Here is a 22,356-nt window from a genome sequence, read left to right as displayed (position 1 = left end):
CTTGCAGCGACTTCCCCAAGCTTTGTTTTCGCTAATTTAGTGGTGCTATTTAATGCTCTTTTATACCTCTTCTTGTCCGATCTAGCATGTGCCAGTGGAGTGGGCTCGTAGTGCTGGGGAGATAAGTAAGGCTTGAGAACTGTTTACATTCTAGCATGATGCTGGCTAGAGGTCAGCTTGTAGTGCCATTTAGAGTTAGGCTTCTAGGACATGTAAGCTTTTGGCCTTGCCGACTTGTCCGATCCAGTGCAGAATTAACCACTGGGGAGATAAGTTTGGTATTTGGTCACGCAATGGAAGTTCTTCTGTCATGTCGATTGCGGAGCGATGTTCCCCTCTTTACGCCATATATCGCATGTTTATTGCTTGTGATTGTTGGGGTATTTAAAGCATTACTCCCAAGGAACTACAACATTAATTAGACCTACATGTATAACCTGTAATAGTCCACCTGTTAAGGGCCAAAATTATTCGTTTTTTGATGAAAGCATCAAACTTGGCAGGGTTACTAACCTTTATAAGACAAATATTTCCTGATATGGAGCCATGCCAAATTCTCTTCCAGAACCATGGAATGCACATGTCAAAAATATGACATACAAGGTCCTAATATGGAAACAAGGCTGATGCAAAATACCATTTTTTTTTTTTGCCTTCTGGGACTACTATGCCCAGTGTCTTGCTTTTTTAATACAACAACAAATTAACCAGTGCCTTTGAGTCTTAAATTATGTCATGTGATAGTCACATGACCATTATTTTCAATTACCAGCAAAGCAATAGGCACTGATGAAATCATTACCATTCTTTACATGCCAACTTTATCATTTGCAATGTAGATTCTATTATCTGGACTAGAAAATTCAAACCTTAAATGTATGTTTGGGATATGCTAAAAACGTAATATCAGAACTATGCATCATATCAAGGGTGAGATACAGAGTCAATTTATGTAGGTTTCATGCATTGATATGATTTTCTTGTGTTACTTGCTTATTTTGCATTTGAAACTTTCAAATATACCGGAATAGATCAGGTGTGTTACAATAAACGCTAGCTGAACTTTTTGGTCTGAAGGAAATGTTTTGAAAAACAGCTTTCATTGGCTATAATGTTCCTATGCCTGCTTTTAAAAACACTAGTTGAATAAAGGTTCTTCTAGTTGCAATTTCCACCACGATTGCACAAACCGGTACAGTCAAGATTAGCCTTCAAGCATATGTTAATTTTGTAGGAGAACAAGAGTTTCCAATCACTTTTGCTGCAATAGTTTCCAAAGGAAATGCAGAAAAAAAAGGAAATAGCATTAAAACGTAAAATACATCAATCATATCAATTTAGATAATGCAGCCTATGAATCTGTTTAGGTTGCTTTTAAAGTAGTTTTGAACTTAAATGAGAAAACAAGGAAACTTGTAATACGACCTCCTGGATAGTACATTTTATGTCTGTAATAAATGTAATCTTATATTAACTTATCTATCCATCCATCCACCCGTCCACCCATCCACCCATCCACCCGTCCACCCATAATGGTGTGGGAATCAATGATGTGATATTATTTGATTAAAAATTCTAATTGAAGTAGGGTAGATTGATGCACAAATGGCTTAACTCATTATATGGTCCCAATTGCAAAAGCGATCTTTTTACACAGTTTATCAATGTGGGAATGCCACGTTAGATTTTCATTGATATATACTCCAAGTGATTTCACAGAGGAAGCTTGTTCAATCGGAACATTATCAATGGAGAGTTTGAGTGTATCAGATAGAGTACTTAATCTTTGCCTGGAGCCGATCAACATAAATTCCGTTTTTGAAGTGTTCAAGGTAACTCTGTTAGACACAAGTCATTTGCCAGCTTTTCAAGGTCGTGAGATAGACTAGACTGAATCAGATGCAAATCAGAACCAGCATAAGTAATGTAAGTGTCATCAGCATACACTCTAGAAACGGTAAACAATAGACAGTTAGGCAAATTGTTAATATGAATTAGAAATAAAAGAGGACCAAGGATCGTTCCCTGTGGTGCACCACATTCAAGAGTAGTGAAGTCAGAGAGACAGCCATTAACGGAGCACCATTGTGTGCGATTAGTCAAATACGATTTAAACCAATCAAGAGTTTTCCCTTGAATTCGGCCCCAAAATTAGTTATATCCTGTTAAGCCAGACTTAAGCAAATCATCTCAATCCATGCTTTGTCTCAGCCTCGACTTGATGCAAAGCCCCAATATGACATTGTACATGTCGAAACACAAGTTTCTAAGTTTAAATCTCTGATGACTCTATATTGTAATGTTCAAAATAATTACTTCTTTTTATTTGCGAGGAAAAATGAGAAAGAAGAAGAGAGAGAAAAATTATTAATTGTATTAATGCAATATGCGGTATTATATTATTGTTTATTGAAAATGATGGTCGTGTAACTAATCATGTGACACATTTTTAGACTTCCAGATACTTTATAAGTTACTGTTATATTAAAAAGCAAGACATCTAGACAAAGTACTCCAGAGACGGCTTAGAAATAAACATTGTAATTCAGCCTTGTTCCCATGTAGGGGCGTAATATGTCATTTTTTGACATGGGCGTAGGGTAGTTCTAGGTGTAAATTTGGGATGGCTCCATATCAGAAAATATTTACGTTATAGAGGTTAGTAATCCTGGGAAGTTTCATGCTTTTATCAAAAAGTGAACAATTCTGGTTATTTTTGGCTCTTAACAGCAGGATTGTTAAAAATCGAATGATTATATAAATTGTAATAATTTGATGAAATCAATATTTAACTCATTGCCTCGGAGATTACTGCTTAAGTGTATTGCAGGCGCATTTTCACCACGTAAAAAATGGGAAGACACATTGGATTGTAAGAGTTTTGTGAGACCTCGTGGTTAGTTATGGTGACATTAAATGGTGAAAATCTACGTTTTGTGTGTATGGAACCTTCGAACCTTTGACAGTTCTACCGTTTGAGAACAAGGACTACAAGGTCTAGTCCACGCTAGCAACATAGTGACATAACTACATAAACATAATGATATACTTGTAAGAAGGATGTTATTTTGTTATAATGTTTGCAGTGTGATCATCCTGACACTGTTGGAAACTAAATTTTTACTGCACTTGCCATTCAGGGGAGTGACTCTCAAAATACACTCATCCAGTGTAATTTACACTCGCTCAGAAAGATGCCTCCTTTACCTCCCAAAAATCTGCATAATGATTCACAAAGCATATGTTTTTAGCTATGGTATCTTGTAATCAGAGAGGACCAGCTTGCCATTTCGTGTTGAGCTTTCTTGTCTGGTCTATTTACGAGATGCTTCCCTAGGCAGGGCTTCTGATATTTTGCATGGTCGCGGGGCCATGAATTTTAAGTAAATCCACTAAATCCCGCAAAATTCACAAAAACAGGCAAATACCATGAAATTTGGTAGAAATCTTACCAAATACATGTCGGTACAAGATATTTGAAACTTATCTTGGCTATTGGGGCTGTTTACTTGCCATAAACTTGCAAATTTATCATCAAACTTCGTCACTGCAAGAAGTGAACAACATGCATAACTTACCAGGTGTTCTTAGACAAATGTTGCAAATAACTGGACAGTGGCCGTGATGTAAAAAGCTTAGTGCTATTGAAGCATTTCTTGAGTGCATTGTTGTTAAAAGAGCAAATGATGATCTCTGTTAAAAAGAATCTTGTGGTCGAACAAGTAACAAACACATTCGATAGTCCAAACAAGCTGCTCAAATTTTCCTACAAAATTGCCGGTTTTAGAAAGGCAACATTTATCAGTAGACAGTGTTTCAGTTGCACGGGCTCCTAATGTTCCCCAATAATGGCAAAATTGCCATCTTTTGTCATTAAAAATGTTTGTCAAATCAGTGCAAAACTGATTGCGTTCCAGCAAATTTTGCCCAGAAAATTCCCACAAAATCAGCTGTTTTTTATCGATTGTTTTTCAGCAAAATTTGCCCTGAAAATTTCTGCGAATTTCCCATGAAATCAGCTGTTTTTTCTGTGAATTTGTCTCTGAAAATCCTGCAAAATTTGATTTTTTTTATCGCGACCTATCAGAAGCCCTGCCTGGGATTGCAGACCAATTTTACTGTTTTGTCCTCGTTTTTATCATCAACTTTTGATGCTCCATGAAAATTTCTCCAAGGAGGCCTGTTTGAGTTGTTTAAAAATAACTTGTAACTCGTGCCGTGTTTCCAGCCTGTCGGGTTGCAGCATGATCAAGTCAACAGTGATAACTGACTCATTTAAATTATTTTTTTTCTCCACTATCTCCACAGATTTCTAAGCGAAATGCACCATTTGAAAACTAGGTGAATGTAGATTTCGCAGTACGTACAGTACCGATCAGAAGAAACCTAACAGGGAACGCGTTTGTGAACGGGAACGGAACGGATACAGAATGGGTATGAGAACGCGAACAAAACAGGAACAGAACGGGTACAGAATGGGTACAGAACGGATACAGAACAGTTATGAGTCACAAAAATGGAAAAAAAGAATTCACCAGAACACAAACTGTAAGAGAACGTGTTCTTCAGAACACATGCTAGTATGTTACGCCATCAGAGTGCTTACCAAGGATTTGGAAACGATGTAACTTTAAATACACTTTAGTCCAATTTTTGTCCAGCCAGGCGATCTTGAGAAAATGACAGAGCGAATCATCTATTGTCTTTTTTTATTTCTTTTTACATGCACTAAGTCAGCATCTTCCCTGCATCTTCTCGTCCATTTCATGTTCATCGCAGCCATTTTGTTACTGTCAACAAGCTCAACTTATGTCCAAATAAGGAAATGGATGGATAGGTCGAGTTAGACTGGGATTGAAAGGTTTCCTCATGAAGAGAAACAAAACAAAATATCGATGTTTTGGTTGACCTTTATTACAGTGTTGTTCACCAACTTTGTAGAGGGATTGGCGAGGATAACGTTCAATCTTAACTGAGCATTTGCCTATGAAAATAACATCAGTAAAAGTATCACAAAATGCTCACTTCGACTTTTTGTCAGTACTTTGCACCGCTCGCGTCCTCCAGCCAAGTTTCTTCCGCATTCACCGAACAGTTTTCAGTGAAACTTCAATGTTAAATCTCACTAAAAGTATTCGTGTAAATACAAGAACTGAAAGTTCGTCTTTTGCTTGCATTTTTTCATCGATGGTGTTAAAAGTGCTTGGCAAGCTGGTTTACTTCTTCCTTTCCTTGGGCAATCACACAGACTGCCGGTTGCTTTGTATTGTTTCGGAAAATGACTTACTATAAACTGGCCTTGAAGTTACAATACCATCTTCCCGTATTTTTTGAGTAACTGGACTCATATTTTCACCCCGAAAATTTAAGTTTACCCTTGTATTCTCACATAACGGCGACAGTTTTAACCCATTTCATGAAATGCAAATGAGTGTCGCTAATCTTGTAAACGAGTTCTCAGAAACCTCGTTCTTCTGAACGAGTTCCAAGAACGCTTACCGATGGAACGCTAACAGAACGGGGACAGAGCAGCACAGAACGGATATAGAACGGGAACGGAACGGATACAGAACGGATACAGAACGGATATGGAACGGATACAGAACGGGAACGGGAACGCGTGTGTAACGGAAACAGAATGCGTTCTTTTAAGCATTCCCTGTTAGGTTTCTTCTGATCGGCACTGTAATGATTTAGAGGCTGCAATAGGTTAAACAGCTAAAAAACCATGCCGTATTTCACTCTACTTGCCATTGAATTGCAATACGTTCCATCTCTCTTTCATCTCTACATGGCTATTGACTCATGTAAATAATTTCTTTTCTCCACTACATCTCCACAGATTTCTAAGTGAAATACACCAAGCTAGGTGAATGTAGATTCCACAGAATGTAATGATTTATAGGCCACACTGCTAACCAACTCGACACGTAAATATGTTTTTTCTCCACTACATCTCCATAGATTTCATAATGAAATACACCATTTGAAAGCTTTGAAGTGAATGTAGATTCCGTAGTATGTAATGATTTAGAGGCCACGATACGTAACACAGCCAAAAAATCATACTGTATTTCACTCTACTTGCCGTTGAATTGCAATATGATCCATCTATTTTAACTCCACACGGCTAACTGACTCGTGTGAAGAATTTTTTCTACTGTGTCTCCGCAAATTTCTAAGTGCAATATGCCATTTGAAAGGTAAGTGAATGTAGATTCAGCAGTATGTAATGATTTGGAGGCCACGATATGTAAAACAGCCAAAAAATCATGCGGTATTTCAGTCTACTTGCTGTTAAATTGCAAACACCATCCATCTCTCTTTCAACTCCACACGGCTAACTGACTCATGTATTTTTTTTTTTTCTCCATTACAACTTCACAGTTTTTTAAGTTAAATACGCCATTTGAAAGCTAAGTGAATGTGGATTCTGCAGTACCTGAAGATAGATAAGAGGCCATGATATGATAAACAGCCAAAAAAATCATGCCGATTTAAACCAAAATTACCATCAAATTGCAACATGCATCTTTCAAACAGTATGATATGGAAAATTACCCCAAGTCTTTTTGCCCCAAATCAAAGATGTTCAGCCTCAAAAAAGACAAACAACTTACAGATATTTCCTCCTATTGATGTGAACTGGTAGACTGAAGTAACTGTAGCCTCTTCCAGGCATTTAGTAAGTTGGGGCACAGCGCGAAAAACATCGTGCGAAAAACTAGGAAAAGTGAGCTGAGAGGAAACGAAAGAACACCTGTTGGCAAACTTAACAAGATTTCATTTCCGTATACTAGTAGGATTTGACATACCCTCTGATTGGTTAATTTTGACAGGTTTTGTCTACACTCGGGCATTACTGATGCAGATGAGATAGGCGATATGGCAGTGGTCAGAGACCTTTAAACAAGTGATGTGGCATTCAAATCTGTGATAAATAACATGCTAAAAGATTTTTCCCATATGGAGTGTCTTCACGAAGAACAGAAGGATTGCATAAAAAATGTGGTCAGTGGAAGATGTTTTTGAAATCCTTCCCACTTGGAAAGAGTTTAATATTTCAGCTCTTTCCACAAGTAATGTCTTTGATGAATGGAAAAGCTGGTGCCATCGCCACGATCATGGTGGTCTAGCTCTTGTGGCCATAATGAAAGACCAAGTTGAACTGTTGAACAAAATCGGAGTTGCAGCAACAGCAATAGGTATTGACAAAGGAGCTGTAAAGAACCAGAAAGTGGGAGATTGTGTGTGGATAGGGTTCCTGACATCTGTACATTTGCCGTTCTGTTTTCAGTATCTTGACCTTTCGCTTGACAGAGTTTGACACCTCTGTGATTTGCCATGCCATGCCATTTTATACTTTGTTTAGGCTAATTTCTATTGCAAGATATGTTTTATAGTCTCTGTTAAAGTATTGGCTTTTGAGGGACAAAGATCGAAATACTCCGTGAACGTTGACAACTGAAAACCACAAGCCAACGGTAATGTTACAGGTCCCTATAGGCGTTCTATAAGTATTTGGAAGGACCTGCCCACAGGTGTTCTTTCGCTTCCTCTCCCCAAGCTTTTTAAATTTTTCACGCTCTGTTTTTTGTGCTGCGTCCCAACTGACTGAACACCTGGAAGTAGGCTAAATTAACTGATGAACTAAACTGAAACTCAATGCAATCTTATGCAACAAATCACATGATGATGGACAAGTTAAATTTTAAATCAAGTGTAACGCACGTAGGGGAGATGTCATGCACGTTTGAATCCTACATACTGGCCCCTAAATGCATTTAAACATAGTTGAGTAATTCAAACTGAAAAACTTGAGTATTATATTGTCACTAAATTGATTTGAAATGGTTCATCACAATCAAGTCAATAAATATACAATTGTTCTCTCACATTGCAAGCAAACTTTTAGGTTCAGGACATAGACTGCGAGCAGTCTCCCTTTCGCTGGAAAATCAGTAGGGAAGAATGCAAAGAAGAATGCAACACAAGCAAGCGGTGGGTCGTGAGCGTGGGAACGTGATATGTGAAGCAGTGACCCACAAGTATGGCCCACAAGTATGCATTGTGGACCTATTTTTAGTTAAGCCTCCATTGTCACACAATCTTTAGTGATATTACTTTCTGTAGGGAAAAAAAATCATGTGTAATTGTTTGTGTGCATTACACAATTCATGGATTGTATTTTCCTTCATCAGATAGTAAAGAAATTGATCCTAATGATGTCAATTTTGAAAAGATCACTGGTTCTCTTACAAGGAAACAAGCAGAAGCTGTTAGGAAAAGGATAGACACTCTAAATCAAAGTACCAAGAAAAAACTTGGTTTACATGTGCCACCTTCAAAACATTCTGTCAGTAGCTACCCTACCGATGTCAGGACAATTTTTCCAGTCAAAACTAATGGGCAGCCTAGCAATGCAGCAGAGCAGATTCATACAACAAGACCAGCATTGAGGAAATCGTACAGTGAAGGAGTACATGTCATTAAACAACCATCTCTTGAGATTGGTGATATGGAAAATGAAGTGGGACATTCATGTAGACATTCTCATTCTGCTGGTGTACTGTCAAGTCCAGCTGATAAAGAGTTAACAGGAGTTTACTTGCTCCCAGATTGTGCTTTGGAGAGACGAGCAAGTGATGAGATGCAATTACGAACAGGTGAGTTTTCTTGAGTCTTTTGACATCATAAGAACTTGCGAGTACATGTGCTACATGTATATCATGAGTAAGTAATTTTGATATGTGTCTTCTTGCAATTAGGCATTGTGAAGTCATCCCCGTAACAAAATTCTCTTTTGTCAGGAACCAGAGCTGTAGCCAGAAAAAATTATGACTGAGACAACATCCAAGGAAAAATTATGACTGAGGCAATGTCCATTGTTAAAGTCTCTTCTTAGGTATTTAAGTCCTGGTCAAACAGACTTTCAAGTAGTCGCAAGTGGCTTCAAGTTGAACTTGCGTAGAGACTTGCATTGGGTGACTTCTGAATTAAATAATGGACTGTCTAATTTTAAGTTTGCAAGTTGGACACCCACATGATTGCACACCGATTACCTGACTTGTGGAGGTTTGGGAGAACTTGAAAAAGCTGTGGAAACAGCCTGGTGGCTCATGTTCCCACAGCATTTCTTGTTCTCCCAAACTTCCACTTGTGTTTCTATAACTCGATAGAAACACAGTACATGTTTTCTATTTCTTAAATTAATGGTAAATACTCATAGCATCTCTCTACATTACGTAGTTTACATAACTTTATTTTGACTCGAATTTGTTGGGTAGCTAGAAAGCTAATATCTTCAAGGAAAATAAACATTGCAAATATAAAAACAAAAGGTACTACTACTAACAGTTATGTTTGAGTACATTATATAACTATGTACAGTCAGGTGGAACCCTGTTAATATGGCCACCAATGGGCCATGAAAATTTGGCCTTATTAACTGGGTGGCCGTATTAATTGTCTTAATTGAGTTACGTCTTAACAGATATGCACTTCTAAACAACTTTTCTTTAATAAGGAACAGAATGTATACATAATTACATGGGATGATGGTCTTCTTGTTCTTGTTCTTGTTTTTGTTCTTGTTCTTGTTCTTGTTCTTGTTCTTCTTGTTCTTCTTGTTCTTGTTCTTGTTCTTGTTCTTGTTCTTGTTCTTGTTCTTCTTCGTCCTCGTCTTCGTCTTCTTCTTCTTCTTCTTCGTCTTCGTCTTCGTCTTCGTCTTCGTCTTCTTCTTCCTCTTCTGCTTCTGCTTCTGCTTCATACCAGTATCCCCCAAGACCACTGGTCTTTGTGTTTGTTTGCGTGGAGGAATGAAGTTGACGAAGTTGAAATCATGTCAGGCCGAAGGAACATATCTATTTTAACCATAAATTTGCGTCAAAAGCTCCCATCACCTTCTAATTTCAACAAGAGCCTGCTCGATAGTTGCCCTAACCCTCACTTTCCACATTACCAACCAAGTGGGAATTTAAGCCTGCAAATCTCACAGATATTTTTCATAGCGAGACCCACCATGAAGGCGAAGCCCAGCATTGCTTTCCTTAATCGACGGCAAATGTCCGCTATACAAGTGTGAATTTACATGTAAGCTCACAAATCTCCTCTCCAGTACATATTTAATATTTGGTCTGTTTTAGGAATAGTACTGTTTCATCTTTCTATATGCCAAGGCTGTTGTCAAGATTTAGATTATTTTAGGCCTAATCCAAACATCGCTTCACTCATGTGTCAAACGGATAGGTGAACCTGATAGTAAGGTTCGACTGTGGAGTGAAGGCTGATTCAGACGGTGTACTTGCATCAAACTTAATTCAGGGAGCCTGTGGTAAACAATCAGTCAATGTGAAAATCTGTGCTGTGAATTCAAAAACTCCCTCCAAATCAAAAAGCTGTAAGTTGCTTATTTTTCACTGTATTAGCAATATTTAGGGAAAGAAAATTCAATCGCAAGATTGTTTGTATTTGGAAAGGTTTTCTTTCAGTAAATTCAACCTGAAAATGAGAAATCTCACAAGCTGGGCTATTATCACGAAGAAAGAGGAAAAAAAGTAACTTGCGCTAAAGAAACTTGTTTATATAGGTCTATTTCTCGTGAATTAAAGGCTAAAAGGTGAGCTCTGAACTGCAAAGAGGTTTTGTTGGTGCAACTTTCTATCAACCACTTCAAACTTCATGCATGAGTGGTCATGCCACTCATTTTTGAGCCAATCATGAATCCTGTCATATCAAAAATACATTACAGTAATTTATGCATTGGGTTTGGCACGTGAGGAGAACGGCATATGAATCAGCTGCCGCGCCAATGTCACACAATGTGACAGGCCCTGCCGAACTTCTCTTTGTTTACCATACTTGATTAAAATTGCCAAGTCAAACTAATTCAAATGCCACTCTTCTGCCGTACGTAACTAATCAGTTAGGTTTGGCACATGAGTGGAGTGGCATTGGGAGTGGCCCTTAGTGTATCTGAGTGCTTTTTCAAAACCACACCTGCAGAAAAATCCCCTCACTTACGTAACCTGGTGAGGTTTTTGCACTTCTTAAATGCATCCGTTAAAGCTTACCTAGAGTGATGCTTGCTGCATTATTTATCTATTTTTAATACCATTACTTGCACGTCCCCCCTTTTCATAGGTGTTATGTTTAGCACAGTCCACACTTGAATGTTGTGCATTTGAAATTTAGTTTGCTCAGTCACAGACTCAGAGAAGGAGCTGATCAATTTAACTGTCTATTTATAACTGCTGTCCACAATCCAAGAGTCTGCTTGGGGACATCATCAAGTCCAGTGAAGTTGCAAGTCTAATGATTTCCTAGTAAGCTTCCCATCTGTTATTGTATATGATATGATCAAAAATCTAACTTGTCACCATTTAGCCTCATTAGGGCAATTGCACTGTGGCAATAATGTAGTGCTTTCTTTAGATGGCAAAAAACTTAAGCCACATGACTTACGGCTTTGAACTGCAATTGAACAGACATTTCTTGCTGATAAGTAATGGCTGAGCCAAATATTGAATATTTGGCTTGAACTTTGATGTACATGGCTTTGTAGTTCAGGACGGGTACTTTCCTGCTTGATCAAATTGAATTTCAATTAACACAGCCATGCCCAGAGGTAGCAAAATCATTTCAAGCACTGATGTGAGCAGGCTGTTTTGTTGTTTTGTCAATTTTTGGCATTCGCGGCTCTGTGGGAGGCATGGCGGCCTCATGGTTAGTGCACTCGACACCAAAGCAAGCGGTCCGGGTTCGAGTCCTGGCTGGGGACATTGTGTTGTGTTCTTGGGTAAGACACAGTGCCTCTCTCCACCCAGGTGTGTAAATGGGTACTGGTAAATTTAGTGCTGGGGGGGGGGGGGGGTAAACCTGCGATGGACTAGCATCCCATCCAGGGGAGAGTAGAAATACTCCTAGTCACTTCATGCCACTGAAACCAGGATAAGCTCTGGTTTGATGAGCCACTTTGCTCACATGCAGACTTAACCTTACCTTTACCTTCAGCTCAGCCAACAATTGGTTCTCTGTGATTTGCTAGTATGGAAGGAATTTAATAAATAACTGTGTGGTTTTCCGGTGGACGACAGAGTTGACAGTTGGTGTAAACAATATGCCAAGATTTCTTACCTAGTTAAACTGGCTTGAAATGTAATGGATTCACAATGTAGGACTCTCTTGTTCAGTCTATTTGAAACAGCACATTCCTTCACAAAGCTACAGATCAGCTCTTCACCTGGGTCTTGATATGTTTATGTTTGTATTAATTTAGACTGAACTTCATGTTGAAAATACTCTTGATTAAACTGTGCAATTGATGGTTGAATGATAAAACCGTAAATTCAGTCTTCCTGGTCTGAATAGGCATACAGAAAAGCTATTCCCCTTTATTTGAATTATATAAGGCTTGTGGAAAGCTACATGTAGCTGTAGCGAAAAATTGGACCAAGTTTATCAGAGACGTGAAATTTCTGTGGTTCTGTTTTTGTGACTACAGATAGATATAATCATATACTTCTTTATTTTTTCCTAATTTGTTTTGTCTAGTGTTTTTATGCTTTAAATAATGTTACCATTGAAGTTACCATTACCTCGTATATAGACAGAAATAATAATTTGGACTGCTGTTATCTTTTGGCCCCAACAATTAAATTAATGAGTATCACCTAACTCTGGCTCCTATGTTACTAAAGAGCCCACACCTTGTCAAATTGCAGGAATCCAACAGCATCCTCATGGGGGATCAGTGTTTTATGTAACTGGCACAACAAAACAAGAACTCTTCAACACAGCAGAAAAAACTAAAGAATCCATTGTGGATGATGTTAACAACTGCAATTTAAAAAGTCTCAACTTATTGCCACCGGATAGCAGCCCAGACTGTTTTCATGAGGTGCCTGTAGACTGTCCTGAAGAACTTCCAGTTGACATTCCCTCAGACAAAATTCAAGGAAAAGTGGTATGACGTGTAAGAAAGAGACAGCTTAATTTAACAAGCTTGACCTGAAATTATTTACCCTGGCAGAATTGTTAAATATGTCTAGTAATTAAAATTCACCACCTAGTATTTGGTATGACTACAAGCTGGGGTAATTTGCTAACATAATGACTTGACAAGCACGTCATTAATACAAATAAACATTGTAAAATAGCAAGAAAATATAGAAATTCTTGGTCTGCTTCAAGTAGCCTAGCAGTTTGTGGCTGTTAATAAATGGTGTCCCTGTCATGGCGTTTTCAAAATTTCTGTGAATAAGATTTACTATATGGAGTGAACAACTGGTAGATTTATACTAAAACAATCAAATCGTTTTCTATGTGCGATAGTTGGGTGGTGGCCTTGTCAACTGTCATACAATAGAAATCTTAAGCTCGTAATAGATCTATTATTGTCAAATGTACCTGTAGCATAAGAGAGTACGATTGCAGACTTATTTTTATTCATTTCCCACAGAATGGAAAAATAACGAGTGACGAGAAGCCTTTCAGGGAACCTCAGTTTCCTAGATTACCAGTAAGTTATTTGGCAACTTTGTCAAGTTGGCAGTTAAAGTTATTACGTGTAAGAATGTCTGCACACTAGACACGCACTGTAGCAGCTGTTAATTATCTTGCGTGAAAGTGAGATATGAGGGAAACCAAGGGAGATAAAATCACTGCTTGAGAATGGCCTCTCTATCTTTGTTGTGTTATGAAAAGGAACAGGTATTCATTTGTTGCACTTATTTTCCATTTCGGGTGGTGCATGAAACAAAATAGGTTGGAAGGCCAAAATTAAAAGAGGGGTTGGTGAAAATGGCATCGGTACAAATGTTATGAGCTGTAGGCGTCGTTTGGGCCTGTCTATGATTGTCATCAGATGACGTTTCCGGCAACCTGAAGGGCCACATGAATTAAATTATGCATTTCGTTACAGACATGCTTTGCTGCTCAGGCATCCAGCCATCTCTTCTTGGGATGGAATGTAGACTGGACTCAAGTAACTGGCAGAAATCAGGCCTAATCATTGGCCTGTTTCAATGACAATAAAGAAACAGGAAAGCTTGGCTTAACTTTCAAGTGAATCTTTTAATATTTCCATCTCAAACAAATTGAATTCATGGAGTGTTTTGAAACAAAGAACCAAAAATGGAGATCTAAAACTGAAGACCCTTATCAAAGACCATTGGACTGAAATGGAGTCCCACTGAACTAAAACCAAGACCATTCATAAAGTGTCTTGTTTAGGTTTTTGGTACAGGAATGAGCAATATTTCCTCAAAGCTTGCCAATAATGTCATGTGAATTTGAACCCAGACTGGTATGATATGCAGTGTCTCTTGTTTTAGTGGTGACTGAAAAGGATGAGGGAATGGAGGCTTTAAAGAGATGAGGGCTAAATAAATTTCTTGCTTCAAAAAGGAGTCTATTAGAGTGTGGGGTGGGGGACATGCTTCCTCTTGCTATTTTCGTACTGTGTGTGCTGCCTATCAAAATGTTTTGTAGTAATAGGAATAGATGAAGGAACTTAAGTACTTGGCTACAGGGCAAGAGGCCCTTGCCCTTTATGGGCGTTCTGGGACAAGCTTCCTGAAAATGATAAAATACTTTAGTGGCTTCATATTCTTGGATCTGGTGTACTTTAAAAGAAAATCAGCCCCTGAGTATAGCAAACTATGAGACAGCACTCCTGAGGAACTTCCTTTTTCCGACCGCGTGTATTTTCCAGTGGTAGTTATCTACAACCAGTGCTGTTTTTTGTTCCAAATGAGGAGACTTTGTACTACTTATTTTCTTTAGGAAAGAACTGGCCACTACTTTCCATACAACTATGATAAACCACTTTGTGCCTATATGCAAGTGAAAGGAAAATGGCAGTCTGTTTGCTTGAGTTATACTATAAAGAAAGCATTGTAAGCCACCAAAAGTGAATTTGTGAATTCTAAAATTCAGTTGAGAGAACCATAAAAAGAGACTCGCTTGAATATGACAGGCCGGGTCCTTTAGATGAACATTTTAATTGGTCTTTCTGTTAGATTTTCTGAGATTATCTTTACAGTTATGTAGCTTTTTTAAGTATGCAAGATTTTTAATTTAAACACCAGCTTCATCAGAGAAGCGTTCAATCCTGGCCAAACGTCCTTTGAATGCTTGACAAAATACCAACTGATGACCCATTATTTTGAAGTGGGAAGTCATTATTCAATTTTCTGAGTCCCCCTCGAAAGCAATGTTGTGGCTTTTCAATGTACAAAGAGCACAAAACTTAACACTTTCCATTTTAAATTTCTCCATAGAAGAATATCAACAAACAACTTCTTGAAAAAAATTGGTCTCATCGATAGCGAGAAATGCACTTTCTGTGAAAGAGAAACAGAGAAACTGACACATTTATTTAGGCTGGCCCAAAAACTCAAATTTTTTGGACCAATGTTTAAGTATGGTTACAGTCTTGCCAAGTCATTGCCAAAGATGGCTCTAAATATAAACCCCAAATTAACTGCGGCTGCTTAAACGCGAAATATTATATTTGGCTATGTAGACAGAAAAAGTGTTCTCCAAAACTCATTGATTTCTTACTGTACTTAAAACATATCTATGAAATGGCAAAAAAAAAAAAAAAAAAAAAAATACAACTACAATCGCTTTCAAAAAGTAGGAGCCTCTTTTGTCTCTTTTGTAATCTCTTGACAGCTTGACCCTAGTCCCCTGAAAACGAAAATAAAAATGAAGGGAAAGGAAACGAGGCGCATATATACCATGTATTTTTTCTTTAATCGGAATTCAACCATTCATTCTGTTTGGACTTTTTTTGTATTTTGGCAACTTTATTGAATGACTAGTGTCACACACTACTAACACATTTTGGGCTCTACACAGAACTTTACACTTACAAAAGATGAACTAGGTGTCACAAGAGTACAAGATATCTCCTCACAAGACATGGAAAAAGTACGTTCTCTATCACTCATAGAACTCACAGCCTTGTTTGACTCTCACGGATTAGCACTACACAGACGGAAGCCTGTTAAAAGAAGAGTCAGAGGTAAGATGCACCAACTTGGTTTAATATTAACAACTGTCTTGTGTGCTGCTAAAGTTGTGCAAGCTACTGGTGATTCTCATGAATTTTGGGCTGAAACATTCTATTTGTCAACTTTTACATCAGGCAAATCCTTTTGAAGTTTCTCGACTTGTGTTTAATACTCACAGGTTAAGCAGCTTTAATGTATCATTAGAAATGGTGACTCGGTTTGCTAATACCCAGGTGTAACTCAAGATACAGCTCAATTAATAAACCTTTTATTTTATTAACCCTCCTATCTATTTCATTTTTAACTCTCTTTGTCTTAGAATCTGGTATTTTTGGAGTACCTCTGCAGAACCTAATTCAAGAGGACAAAATGAAAAATGAAAGAACATCAGTACCTTCTTTTTATGTTGAAGTACGTTTGTATTTCTCTTAAGGTATCAGTCTACCTCAGTTTGTCTCAGAAATGCGAATTTTCTTTCTTTTAATCACTAGCTAGCTGGGTCTTTCCTTTTCTAAAGCTTCAGAATGATAAGCTCTTTTGGTTTTAGCTTTACCGTGATATAATTATCGTGCCCAGGATTGATTTTGTTGGTCACTGTATTTTTTATGGCGTGATATAAAATAGTTATATGTAAACAATACTTTCTTGTAGGATATTCCATGTTATACATTTAACACTTAATGACTAGTCCCTTGGGGAACAGTGAATTTTGTTTCCCCAGAATTTCAATCTTTCCCTCGACGATTTTGAAAAACGCGCTAAGATTCCAGCGACAACATCAGGCTACCTTCAACTGAACGCTCTGATCACGTGCAACAGCGGTCAACTTTTCGCGGGTAACAATGAACTGTTTCCCATTTGACGTTATAAATTTTACAATGTTGCCCGCTCATGGTATTTGGCGGTAAACAGTTTCATTGATAGATGTCATGTGGCCATGAACTAGCCAATGAATGGGCGCGCTGTAGAAACGCCAGGTATATAGCAAGAGAAAATTGTTGCATAGCTAGTATTTAGAAAATACAATCAATTAGTATATTCTCAGCTCCGACTATTGCATTTCTAGCTCTCTGATTGGCCCAAAAACTCGGACTATGAGCCATTAGTCGGAGTTTTACCTTATATGGAAAACAGTGCGCCAAGTTTAAAAATTTTCCGCTCTGTAAAATTGTTGAAATAAAAATCGGCGGCAAAAACCCGATTAAGAATATACTAAAACAATTATTCCATTCGACCTTGTTGGATATGAAGTGATCATAACCAACTCGCGCTACGCGCTCGTTGGTTATTTATCACTTCATATCCAACGCGGTTTCATGGAATAATTGTTAATTAGACTTTAGGAAAGCCTTTGACGTGTACTTGAGGGTATTACACCCAATCTTGCCAACATGCCCTCCACAACAACTTTAACACCTAAATTTAAGCCTATCTTTATGATCTGCATTTTTTTTTCTATTTTGTATACCAGCTCATTAGCATGTACATACTACATGCAGTGATCTATTATCAATTTACATCTTCTGTAATATTTGCACAGAAGAAGGCAGATAAGTCTGCCATAACATGTTTGTGAAACTCAAAATTGTCATTTTATATCTGAAACTTACTCGTACCCGTACCCGTAGCCCTTGCGTGCTACGGGTCAATAGCCCACGAGGTGAAGCCAGATGGGTTATTGACCCGTGGCCCTCGAGGGCGAAGGGTCTAATTGTTTTAGTATCACCCAACTAGTCGGACAGAAAAGGCGATAACGAAGTTAGCAAATGCAAGTTGAAGAAATACTTATTTGGGAATAAAACGAAAGAAAGCGTCACGCTCGATTGCGCTAATTTCGCTACTCGAGAACTATTACTAACAGTCCTGTAGTAGCGTGGCCAATTAAAATGCAGGATTTGCATTAGTCCAGTAGTTGGGTGATACTAATGATACATACACAACGCGCCTTACTTGTGTGTATAAGATAACTGAAATACTAATTTGCACGCTTTCATTGGTCAAAAGCCTATCACTTATTGCACTGGTAAACCCAAGGTTTCCGAACACAGCACTATGTGAGAATTAAAAAATTTAGTCTGACTAGCAAAAACCTAATACACAGTTTGGACTTTCACTGCCTGAGATATCAGTAACACGAATATCTTTTCATTCAAAATATACATAGAGATTTGTAAGGAAAAACAGGATCAGAATTTGGTTGCGATAAAATGCTTGATCTTTTTTTCCATGACAAAAATTTTACATCAATTCCTATTACGAGTTTAGCAGAAAGTTTTTAGCGCTTTCAGTTCTTTCCGCGATGTATGGAGGATGCAGTTCTGACTACAGCTTGGCTAGACTGATCAATTTGGGTTGTTAAAAAAAACAGGGGAAAGATTTTTTTCAAGTTAACATTAAGCTTATTGGTAGCTTTGGCAGTGCATTTATTCTTTTAGTCACTGTTATTTGTTTGCCATGCACGTCATCTCATGAATTTGTTCAGAACAAGCAGCTTGATCACGAAAGTACAGTCATTTTCCATTCCTTGACAAACATACGTTTTCCATACTTATTTTATAAAAGTAATAGACCACCCTTTCTTTGGGTTCACCAGTACAAGAAACCCACAACACTCAAAAAAACTTGTAAATCACTTGCCTAATGGCTCGTGGTTTACAAGCTTAAATTCTTGTGTTCTCCTAGCATCCCGCGTGGGTTTATGCCGCCTGTAAACCCATAGAAAGAGTGATTGATTGCTTAAGTATTGGTATGAACCTACGAACCTCTGTGTTAGTGATAGGTGACTTGTTTATATTTGTATGTACAGTTTGTTACTGATATGTTTCTCGTGTGTATTTACAACCATCTCCCTGTATGGCAGTGTACTTCTGTGTTATTTGATTGTATGTTGCTCGTGGTACTCGTGTGGTGTTTACTTGGAGATGCTGTGGTGGGAACAGCACTTTCAGGTGGTACTGTAGCAGCCTCCTGACTTCCTTTAATGTTATTATATCATAAGAACTGACTTGTGTGGTTCTACCGTTCATGTATAAACAGCCATGTGAAAGCAAAACATTTTTCATTTACTTGACAAATGAAAACGTGGAATTACAGACTTTTATTTAAAGTTAGTATTGATTGATTTCTTTCAGCTTGTCCGATATTTGGAGTTTAAAGGTATGTTAGTTTATATATGTAGACTGAAACTACTTTGCCCTTCCTTTCCTTTTTCTTTAGCTGTACAAATCTTTGCATGTACACTGAAGCTAAAACCGTCCTTAAGAGACAACTAAATTTAAACTGTAACTTAAAAACTTACTCTTGGCAAAAAAAGCTATAGAGAACTTTAAAAACATTTTATATATTCAAAAGGTCTAGATAGCAGCAGACATGTAAAGATTTTAAGGAAAACGACCAATTTTTTAAGTTTGAAAGATTTGTTTCGACAGAACTTCTGTCATCTTCAGTTGAATGAATGCTTACAAAGCAAGTTGAATAATAAGTAGGCAAAAATGCTAATTAAGACAAATAGTAACAACAGAACGTGAAAAGGTGTAAATTAAAAGAATAATTTTAGATTTACATGGTGTAATTGCTGATTGAGGCAAGGTAGCTCTTTTTGAATGTGGATAGCCTCCTTTATCTTGAGTTGAAAGCTGGTAGTGGCGTGATCTAAAATATGAAAGCAGTCTATTGAACACAATGAGCGACAACGTTCAGAATTCTGAAGATGTTTGAAGATGTGAGAGGCCCTATCAACGGCTAAGTGCTCACGTACGCGTGTGGAAAAATGTCGGGAGGTTTCGCCGACATAACAGGTATTACAGCCCGCACATGTAAACTTATAAACCACACGTGAACGAAGCCCGCCGGGGATAGGGTCTTTCACCCCAAAAAGGTTACCTATCTTAAAGGAAGAAAAAACTAATTTGATGTCTAAATCATTACAATACCGCTTGATTAAGTGTCGAATCTTCTTCTGAGTGATGACAGAAAAATAAGTTTACATGTGCGGGCTGTAATGCCTGTTATGTCGGCGAAACCTCCCGACATTTTTCCACACGCGTACGTGAGCACTTAGCCGTTGATAGGGCCTCTCACATCTTCAAACATCTTCAGAATTCTGAACGTTGTCGCTCATTGTGGTCAATAGACTGCTTTCATATTTTAGATCACGCCACTACCAGCTTTCAACTCAAGATAAAGGAGGCTATCCATATTCAAAAAGAACTACCTTGCCTCAATCAGCAATTACACCATGTAAATCTAAAATTATTCTTTTAATATACACCTTTTCACGTTCTGTTGTTACTATTTGTCTTAATTAGCATTTTTGCCTACTTATTATTCAACTTGCTTTGTAATCATTCAATCAACTGAAGATGACAGAAGTTCTGTCGAAACATGTCTTTCAAACTTAAAAAATTGGTCGTTTTCCTTAAAATTTTATGTATTCTAGCAAAATCTATTTTGAAGGTTGTTCGTCTCTGTCATCAATTAGAAGGAAGTTAAGCTGGCTTCAGTTGCCACGAGGGATTACTTCGTTTGCAACTTTTGTCAGCCAAACTCAAAACCCGTCCAGACATATCATTCAAAGTTAGTGTCTCTAAAAAGTGGAGGAACAATGAAAGAATCGCAGATATGGTTAGAAATTGATTTGGCTTATTTTCTGTACAGATATAATTTACTAAAATCAATTGAGGTTAAATTGTCCAAATTTTCAGGACAAGATAATTATTTGTTAATGGTCAGTCGGTCGGTCGGTTTTTGGTGATAATTCCACTGACCGTGGTATTTTGCGAGTGACGGCATTTGCCTGAACAGTGGGAACAAAATGGCTGCCAAAGTGATGAACTAATCTTTCATGCTTGGAGTCGAACAAGTGTTCTCAAATTAAAGATTGTTTACTCAGCTTGTTTCCAAAGGAACCCGAGTTTTAATATGGGAATGGTTATTTTCTTCCTGTCGCAAATCGCCCCCTAACTTCTACAGCGCATGTGCAAGATATAAGAGTATGCATGGCAGTATGTGTGACAAAGTTCAGCGGAGCGTATGATGCATTTGCAGAGTGCTTGCTCGCTTGATCAAGTCATGCAAAGCTGTCTGTCTTTGGTGGAGTTTAAGGGATCGTAAGCTTGAATACTGTAATTGCGTTCGTAGAACGCAGTCCTAATGCAGAGTTTGAGTCAAGTTTCATGGGACGGTTCACCTTGGTACGATCTTTCGACACCGATTTGGCCGCCCCGCAGCAGGGGCGAAAAACGAATGACATCATTGCCAAACCATGTGCTGTACATTTCGTGTCCATCTGCTACGTCATTTTTGTTCTCTTTTGTGGCTTCTTTGGTGGTTTTCGACGTTTTGAAGTCTTCTTTGAACTGGTTTTTCACTCTGATTGCTTTTGACAAAAAAGGGAATTCAGTCCCAATGCAGACTAGAGTGATATGTTTTAAGCGGGTGAAAACAAATTACATCATCGCAAAGCACGCGTAAACAAGATGATTTGCTTTTTAGATCGTTCGCGATCGCCTGTTTTTTGTTTTGATTCTGGACCGTGAGTCCAGTGGCCAAAAATAGTTTAGTATTCAACGAAGCTCAAAATTGAATCGATGGAAGAGTACTCTGAAGCCAAGATCTATAAGAGTAAGCCAGTACTAAGGAACAGCAATGTAAATGCTGGCTATTTCTATTCATCAGCGGAAATATTCGAATCAGTTGTCAGTTGCACAGAGTTCGTTTACGATAAACCACGGATAAACCGGCACGTGAGTGCAAATGCTAGCTGATATTTGTGCTTCCAGCTTAGAATACTAGATGTAACGCAATTGTACTATACTAGATGTAACACAGTGCACTTTTAAAAATTAGCCTTTATGCTGAAAAATTGCCAGTAAAATGAGATTTCAGCATGAATTTTGAAGGCAAATGTTCTATTAAACCACAGGCAGCCCAAGCTCTCTCTATGAACCACATATGGGATTTTCTACAAGATATCCATGGAGGTAGTTAAAAGTGAAAATTCTCAATAAAAATGGCTTACCTTATTCCAGACGTGTGTTGTTTGCTCCTGGTGCGGTTATTTTACCGATTGAACTTGATTTAAGCGACTTTTTTGAATTCCGATTTTCCCTCTATAAAGAGAGGACAAGGCGAAACACCTCAGTCGGAACAGCCTGCCGAACGAAGTCAAAAATCCCAGACTAAAATGTGCCCACGGCCACAAATCCACCGCAGGCAAAGGTTGATCTTTCATTTCAATCCTCTAGCCACACAATTGCAGCCCTGCGAGCGACGTCAGGCGGCTCTTCGTGTCTCCAGTGAAACGATAAAACCATGGAAGAGCTCCGTGTCGTTTGAT

General features: G+C 38.1%; 1 protein-coding gene across 1 annotated transcript in view; it reads left to right on the top strand.

The window, feature by feature from the left end:
- The window catches only part of LOC110064014 (rho GTPase-activating protein 18-like), a 48,903-nt gene that overhangs the window by 5,269 nt on the left and 21,278 nt on the right, over positions 1 to 22,356 (top strand). The window contains exons 4-9 of the mRNA XM_089271611.1: positions 8,202 to 8,666; positions 12,723 to 12,964; positions 13,460 to 13,519; positions 15,865 to 16,030; positions 16,339 to 16,430; positions 19,151 to 19,175. Of these exons, the coding sequence (XP_089127737.1) occupies positions 8,202 to 8,666; positions 12,723 to 12,964; positions 13,460 to 13,519; positions 15,865 to 16,030; positions 16,339 to 16,430; positions 19,151 to 19,175 (1,050 nt within the window). The remainder of the gene's footprint in view (positions 1 to 8,201; positions 8,667 to 12,722; positions 12,965 to 13,459; positions 13,520 to 15,864; positions 16,031 to 16,338; positions 16,431 to 19,150; positions 19,176 to 22,356) is intronic.

Source organism: Orbicella faveolata, unplaced genomic scaffold (genome assembly GCF_042242905.1).
Source record: "Orbicella faveolata isolate gen_17 unplaced genomic scaffold, um_ofav_v1 contig_34, whole genome shotgun sequence".
In the NCBI taxonomy this organism is placed as follows: Eukaryota; Metazoa; Cnidaria; class Anthozoa; order Scleractinia; family Merulinidae; genus Orbicella; species Orbicella faveolata.
Note: the sequence above shows the minus strand (reverse complement) of the source record. Positions and strands in the feature narration are given on the sequence as shown.